General features: G+C 40.4%; 1 protein-coding gene across 2 annotated transcripts in view; it reads right to left on the bottom strand.

Annotated features, from left to right (window-relative positions):
- Positions 1-8688, bottom strand: part of LOC106871816 (tRNA (cytosine(38)-C(5))-methyltransferase) — a 66368-nt gene that overhangs the window by 46370 nt on the left and 11310 nt on the right. Inside the window, exon 1 of one of the 2 annotated variants that reach the window (XM_052969692.1) lies at positions 3139-3225. The exons of the other annotated variant lie outside the window; for it this stretch is intronic. Within the exon in view, the coding sequence (XP_052825652.1) occupies positions 3139-3214 (76 nt within the window). The 5' untranslated portion in view covers positions 3215-3225. Of the gene's footprint in view, positions 1-3138; positions 3226-8688 lie in introns of those variants that run through there. 2 annotated transcript variants of the gene reach the window in all.

Genomic DNA, 8688 nt, shown 5'->3' with positions numbered 1-8688 from the left:
ATATATATATATATATATATATATATATATATATATACATATATATTTATGTGTGTGTGTGTGTGTTTGTTCTCTCATCACCGCTTTACAACCAGCATTGGTGTGTTTACGACCCTATAACTTAGCAGTCTGGAAAAAAGAGATAGAATAAGTACTTGGCTTAAAAAATATACATAAAGTAAGTCCTGGGGTCAATTTGTTCAGCCGAAAACCCTTCAAGGTGGTATTCCTGCATGGCCACAGTGAAATGACTGAAACAAGTAAAAGATTCTGACAATGGAATCAATTTACAATAATTAATTTGGACCACTGAGCCCCCAGAAACAGCTGATGGATTTGTAACACTTTTCTTCATCCCCTTTAATTTTTGATATCTTTTCTATTCTAAGTCGGACATTTTTTGTATCTAAACACCTATACATCTTTTGCATTTTTAGTATTTAATGTATTAAATATCCTCTGTATATCGACCTGTCTAACTTGTTTGTCCTTACATTTACTCCTCTACCAGCTCAAGTTTTAACCTCTTGAGCACTACCAGGTGTATTCTAGACGGAGAGTATCTGAATCTCATCTATGAACTATATAGTCACACATACACACATCTACATGCTGATGATATATACGGACAAAAACAATTATTAAGTCTGTCCGAGCGTGATCATTGCCAGAGCACCAGCTGTCTGGCTTTCGTGCCGGTGGCACGTAAACAGCACCATTTCAGCGTGACCGTTACCAACGTCGCCTTCCTGGCACTTGTACCAGTGGCATGTGAAAAGACATTTGAGCGAGATCATTGCCAGTGCCGCTGGACTGGCTCCTGTGCAGGTGGCACGTAAAATACACCATTTCGAACGTGGCCGTTGCCAGTACCTCCTGACTGACCTTCGTGCTGGTGGCACGTAAAAGCACCCACTACATTCTCTGAGTGGTTGGCGTTAGGAAGGGCATGCAGCTGTAGAAACTCTGCCAGATCAGATTGAAGCCTGGTGTAGCCATCTGGTTCACCAGTTCTCAGTCAAATCGTCCAACCCATGCTAGCATGGAAAGCGGACGTTAAACGATGATGATGATGATATATATTTTTAAAGTGATTTGGGGATAATTAGTTAAAGTCAAAATGATACTGAGTGGAGAACCATTGCTCTAGACAATCTTAGCTTTTTCGTCAATCATCGTTGAACTAACTTGTGGATCTCTACGTGGTACTTCAAAAGCTAAGAAATAGCAAGGCTTCAAACAACAGGAGGCTAAATATCACCGAATTATTTAATTATTAAGCCCACAAGATGCATATTAGCTACTGTGATCCATTATACTAAGCATCAGATATGCTTTGCGCCACGCAGATACAGCAAACTCTTCCTCAGATCGAAATAAAGTTGTCGCAATGTTCTAAACAGCCTCAGGGTTACAAGGAACATGTACTAAGCAAGTTATCTCCCTTGCCTGTATGGGTGCGAAGCTGACAGGGTAGGGGAAGCAACTCCTGTAGTAAACTCGAAGAAGCGTTAATGGAATGCAACTCTTCGACCACACCATTTAATGTTTTGAGGGGGATTGTGCCACATTTATGCCTTTCTCAAAGTCACTGAAAATAACTAACAATGGCATTGTTCTGTATGTGACGCACATACTAAATGTGAAACAAAACAAACGTGGTATTCGTGACAATTCGTTTTGTTTTCACACTAATTCGCACGTTCGTTTCCTTTCAGTTCTGTTTCTTTTATTTTTCCTGGAAAATTCCGCAGAGGCAGAGGTGAGAGTTTCCAGCAAATCGAACCGATAAGAGGACTTAGTTTTAAGCGCAGCTGTAATCATTTCGGGCAACTATATATATATATATATATATATGTATATATATATATATACAGTGGCTGTGTGGTAAGTAGCTTGCTTACCAACCACATGGTTCCGAGTTCAGTTCCACTGCGTGGTACCTTGGGCAAGTGTCTTCTACTATAGCTTCGGGCCGACCAAAGTGTTGTGAGTGGATTTGGTTGACGGAAACTGAAAGAAGCCTGTCGTATATATATCTATGTGCTTGTCTCTCCAGTATCGCTTGACAACCGATGCTGGTGTGTTTACGTCTCCGTAACTTACAGGTTCAGCAAAAAAGAACGATAGAATAAGTACTGGGCTTATAAAGAATATGCCCTGGTTTCGATTTGTTTAACTGAAGGCGATGCTCCAGCATGGCCGAAGTCAAATGACTGAAACAAATAAAATAATACACACACACAAACATATATTGGCACACGATCAGCTGTAGACAGCGATCCATGTTATTGGTGCTTATTTCATAACCCTAAGAACAATAAAGATATAAAGTCGACCTCGAAGGGATTCGAACTCGGAAATGACAGGGAAAAAACTTGATTTTTTAAAGTATTTGTTATGAGTAGAAGCGAAATGATCGCATTTTTACGATCGTCAACTATTACATCACAGACTGCAGTTCAAACCCACTGTTGGTATTTCGTCGGTTCGGAGCAAATCACGATATCCTATAATACCTTACTTCACATAAGTAGGTACCTCCTTTTAAGGTACCAACTGATTCCCAAGAGATTTACCTTTCACCTGTATCACAAGTAACAGCGGAGTTAAGCATCCCTTCTCAAAGCATCTCCACGTGGTTTAGGAGACATCTAGACATTTAGTTTAGATTTATACTAATTTGATTGTCCAACAACACGTGCTGGTACTTTAAAAAGTATTAGTTTTATAAGAGAAGATAAATTAAATAAAAATATGCGAGGTTCGTGCCTTTGTACAGATGACTAGCAACGTAAGTAAAATAAAATATAAGAATGGAATCCAGACGGTTTTGCCTGTATTCTCGATACCTAAATATAAACTTCTTTGGACAGACTATAAGGAAGTTATACAGGACAGGTATCGACATTTTGTAAAGTTCATTTCGTAAGATTTACTAGCCTAACTGACATATAATCTTACTGTAAATCGAAACTAAGCCGGGAGGTACAGTTCCGCGATAGTGTTTACGAAAGACTAAGTGTAGACAGGAGATAGGAATTTAAAGCAGTTAAATGGAAAAACACTACTCTACGTATCAATATCGTCACTGAACATCAATCGAATCAACATGATCTTACTAATTAGAACTCTTACCTTGTAAAGCGTAATGCATTCCCCCTATACCGCTATATAACTCCAACACGCGAAGTGTGTTGTTACGCATGGCCATTTTAAAAGCAGGGCCGGTGTTACTGGAAAACAGTACCCTCAGTAACTTTTATTCCATTTCTCATTTGGATTTTATTGAATAAGACATGCAAGAGTAAAATAGCTAAGAAAACACCACTGAAAACAACGATGATAATAATTTTTTAAATTAGGCACTAGGCCAGCATTTCTGAAGGAAGCGGGTTTGTCGATAACATTGATTTTAGTAATTGATTGGCTCTTCATTTTATCGATCTCGAAGAGATAAATGATTGAATTTGAACTCAGAACGTTAAGTATCGGAAGAAATACCAGAATGCATTTTATTCGACACTCTAACAGTTCTGTCAATCTACAGTCTTGATAACTTTTTCTCTGCCACAAGGGCTAAAAAAAGAGGGAGAGTAGATAAAAAGAGAAGATGCTATACAAGGGAAGATTTGCCTAAAGTGAATAAAAAAAAAAGAATAACATAAGCAAAAGATAACAAGAGTGTTTCAATAAATAAAAATCCCCCCCCCCAAAATAATAGAAACAAAACAACAAAAACAGCTACGAAGGTCAATCAAAGGAGCTATCTTTCAACAAAACTAAAAAAAAAAAAGTTATCCCTTCAAGTGGGGAGGGAAAATGCCCTTACTCGTTTAACTTCTGCCGACCTGCAAGCACATATTTAAGTAGTTTCGCCTATTCGTGCCCCATTAACCACGCTCACTCACATCTCAATAAGTGTACGGGGTGGTGGTGGTAGTGGTGGGACTTCTCCTTCCGCTCACTCACCCTTCTTGTCAAGCGAAACTTGAAAAAGCTGATGAAAGCTCACAGAGGAAAGTGTCCGTCCTCATTCGTTTCAGTCTCGTTCTCCACATAACCTGTTTCACCATAGCCTCCAGGAAGAGAAAGTACCTGCCTTTCAGAGTCATAGAAGGCGGCGGGCGATCCTCGGCATGGACTTGAACGATAGTCGAATATGACCAACACGCGATGGCAACTATTCGACATACCTCCACAGTCCAGTGATGCCTGGATACTGAACGAGTGCATTTCATTGTTCATTGTTCCGACAAGTCAGACTGAAGGTACTTCGGGATAGACCCGCGATTGTAGAGTTTGTCTCGTTCAGGCAATAACTCCATCTCCTCCCTCAGCACTGCCAGGGCAGGCGTTTCTTGATGTTATTCATAGTTCCCGTCTGTTGACCCAAATAATACCCTAGATAGATACGATCTGGATGTCCCGGTGCAATTGCTCCATGTTCACACTACTATATTTGGTGCGACCAGTCGGTACACGTTAGGCTGTTGGAATTGTTTGGGTTAGTTTGCGAGTTTTTACATCGCACTTTTCTACTTGATAACCCCTCACAATTCTAACGTGCGTCTAAAATGACATTTATGTCTTGCACAGTACTAAAGAGCAAAATGTCCCCCCAAAAAGCTTCGAGACGTCTGGAGAAATCCATCATCCTTGACCGTTTCGGATCATAGCCACTGCTTCAAAGTACTACTTCCGCAGCGGTCCACTTCCCGGACCACCGGCTTACCATTCCGGTTCAGAAAATCGGTCGCACCTTCAGATCTGAAACACTCCGAAACATCTACCATTCGGCATCCTGATCCAAGACCAGTATATCTCGTAGTCATCGAGGATAGCTGCGAGTGATGCAACACGGAAACCTTGTGGTATTATAGTCATGCCCAAAAGTTGGAACATTTAAAAGAAAAAAATTAAAATTGTTATGCCCAAGTACAATTTGATTCAAATATATACAATGTAGAGATATACTTGATAATTTTCAGACCTATATTCCAAATTGGTCAAGTAATAATATATTGCAAAGTAAATATAATTTGGGCATTTAATATAAAAATCCTAATTTTCAAACCTACGTTCAAAACTTTTGCTCACAACTGTATATCCAGTGCTTTTGGATGTTGCTTTCAAGGTAGTCCCAGGTCAGGTACATTTATATTTTATCAGTAATACAGATAAAAAAAAAATGCAGGGGTGGGCGGGGTGAAAAAGATTACATAACTTAAACATGTGGAAAGACAGGTGATCCGGTTTTCCCAGCAGTTGACTCGCGTTCCTCGAAAAGCTTGTCCAAAAGTCTTTTGTCAGCTCTGTTCTGGAAGCTCCCCATTACTTTTCATTTAAAGATATTTCTTTAGAAAACATTTCTAATAATTGTTTGTGGATGATTTTCATTTCTTTTACGAGGTGACAAGCTGTGGACAAGCATCTCGAACTTTTGTCTCTTTCTAGTTATTATATCTCTGTTGTACGAGGGGGTGCCGAAAAGTTTCTGGCTTTAAGGGTTTCGCGAAAGGCTTGGCTGGAGGCCCAATATCCCGAAATCTTTTACAGGGCTTAGAAGTACTGAAGGACCATTGCAATAAATGTGTGAATCTGAGAGGGGAATATGTTGAATAAAATCATGATTAACTGATACTTCTGCATTTGCTTTTACCCAAAGCCAGGAAATTTTCAGTACACTCGTATTTATTTATATCGGGGAAAATGATGAAGGATAGTTATGGCGTGATTAACTTTTGGACGTGTTGTTGGAATTTACTCTTTTTTCTTCGTCTTTTACTAGTTTCAGCTCGTGAGATGTGGCCATGCTGGGGCACCGCCGTTGTTGTTTCATTTTCTTCGGTTGTCGATGCTTTCGAAAGTTTTCCTGTTGTTGATGAAAGGAAAAAACCGACCTCGTCGGGATTTGAACTAAGAGCACAAAAACTCGGAATAAATCTGCCGCTCCGACGACTCTGCCATTTTGCTGCTCAAGGCCAGCAATTTTGGGGGAGGGGGTAAGTCAATTACATCGACTCCAGTGCTCAACTGGTACTTATCTTATAGATCCCGAATGGATGAAAGGCAAAGTCGACTTCGGTGGAATTTGAATTCAGAACGTAAAGACGGATGACGTTGTAATACTGGTGGTGTTGCTGTGCTGGATCTGGTGGTGTGACTACGTGGATGGTTGAAAAATGCTCCTCCATTAATCCTTTGAGCTTTTCAGGTTTCTGCTTAGGGTGACCCTCGTTAAATTTTATGTTTCTTTTTTACGATGGACTTCTGTAGCATGCTTTTTCACGTGTATCTGAGATTGATTTCTGAAGCAAATGATAGGGAAGAGGTATTCGCACGTATGTGCATTGCGGAGAATGGAGCAAAGTAACACATTGTGTTACTGAGTCGTTGTGTTGTTGTCGGTAGTTTTACGGCTGCTGTGATTGGAATTTTTGTTGCTGCTGCTGTTTTTGATACTGTTAATTTTGTTACTGCTATTGTTGCTGCTTTGTTATTACAGCTGCAGTTACTGGTACTGCTGCTGTCATTGCACATTGCTGCTGCTGTTGTTTGTGTTTGTGGTATCAGCAGCAGTAGGAGTTTTCTTTCTTTATACCATCCATAGTACACAGAAATGGAGGCGCAATGGTTGGGGCAGCGGATCCGCGGTCATAGGATCGCGGATTCGATTCCCAGACTGGGCGTTGTGAGTGTTTATTGAGCGAAAACACTTAAAGCTCCACGAGGTTCCGGCAGGGGATGGTGGCGAACCCTGTTGTACGCTTTCACCACAACTTTCTCTCACTCTTACTTCCTGTTTCTGTTGTGCCTGTAATTCAAAGGGTCAGCCTTGTCACACTGTGTCACGCCGAATATCCCCGAGAACTACGTTAAGGGTACACGTGTCTGTGGAGTGCTCAGCCACTTGCACGTTAATTTCACGAGCAGGCTGTTCCGTTGATCGGATCAACTGGAACCCTCGACGTCGTAAGCGACGGAGTGCCAACACACAGTACACAGAAGACCGTCAGTTGGTTTGCAGCTTTACAGATGTGGCAACTTGGTCTTCTTCCTTCTATCACCACAGAATTTCAACTCTTTGAAATCTCGCTGTTCATGTTTTTTCCTGCAGCTGTTGACTTGCTGTAGTTTAAACAGAACATTAACGGTGTCACCTTCGCCGGTCCTGGAGGACCTGCAAAGGTCTTGAGCACTGTCTTTTACTCCAGACTCAGCAAAACAGAAAAGAAAAAAAGTCAGTCTAATCAGAGATGATTTTGAACCTCTCCTGGTCCGTTTGGATCAAGAGCTTCATATTTATTCCTAATCAGTGATCACTACACATCTAGTAGTGTGGACTTCTCTTCAATGTCGATCAAGACGAAGCCGACGTGTGGAAAAAGTAAACGTTGGTGAATGTGCCTCTCACCAGGAATAAGAATCTGTAGGTTACTGGCAGTCATCTTCATAACATGTAGATTAAATTTCTCATTGAAAAGGAGGAGTTGTGGAATGCTTTTACGCCTCGTTTTCAAAAAGGAACGTGAAATCGGTCGTTCCATGATAGCTATTACAAGTAATGAAAGCATATTTTTTTGTTTCATATGAATTTCAGTGGTTGTTTTACTCGATATCTTGTTGCTGTTTTTGTTGTTTGATGTGTTGCTGAAATTGAGGAGAACCGGAAATTAAGATTATAACTCGAATTAGAATTCAATAAAATTATTTTGGTGATATTTTTACAATTTTTTAAAACTGAATTTCAATTTACCCTAACCTTAATTCATAAAAAAAGAACATATGTATCTGTCTGTCTGTCTGCCTACCTACCTACCTACCTATCTATCTATCTATCTATCTATCTATCTATCTATCTATAACAACGCACGCACACACTCACACACACATATTCACATATGTATTTGTATGTAAATGTACGTATATATCTATGTGTGTACGTCTTTGTACTTGTGTTTGTCCCCATCACCACTGCTTGACAACCGATGCTGGTTTGTGGATGTTCTCGTAACTTAGCAATTCGGTAAAACGAAAACGATAGAATTAATATCAGGCTTAGAAAAAAAAAAACCGCTGGGGTCGATTTGTTCGAATAAACTCTTCTCTTCAAGACGGTGACCCATCATGGCCGAAGTCTAAGGACTAAAACAAGTAAATGATGAAGGATGAAAGATATATCCAATGTCTGTGCGATAGGGGCTCAAATAGTACCTCAGCCACAGAGCCCGAAGATCCAAGAAGGTGTGTGTGTTGAAGAATACCCTAGAACAATAACAAGCTGAAAAGAAAATTCTTGAATTGAAATTTCAGTAATTGTGTTGCATTTTTTTTCTTTTATTGGTTTTATTGTTTTTTCAGTCACCGAATTGCGACCAAGCTGGGGCAACACTTTCAAAGGTTTTAGTTTGTTATATCAATCGCAGCACTTAGTCTAGTCTGGTACTCATTTAACTAGTCCCTGGATACCAAATGGGTAAGTTTACCTTGAGATACACGCTTTTAGATAGTACCCCAATGTAGAGCAACTTACACACGCACACGCACGCACGCACACATGCACACACGCACACATGCACGCACGCACGCACGCACGCACGCACGCACACACACACGCACGCACGCACGCACGCACACACACACACACACACACACATACACACACACACACACACACACACAGAG

The sequence above is a fragment of the Octopus bimaculoides genome, chromosome 7 (genome assembly GCF_001194135.2).
Source record: "Octopus bimaculoides isolate UCB-OBI-ISO-001 chromosome 7, ASM119413v2, whole genome shotgun sequence".
NCBI lineage: Eukaryota > Metazoa > Mollusca > Cephalopoda > Octopoda > Octopodidae > Octopus > Octopus bimaculoides.
The sequence above is the reverse complement of the archived record's forward strand: the minus strand, read 5'-3'. Positions and strand labels throughout refer to the sequence as shown.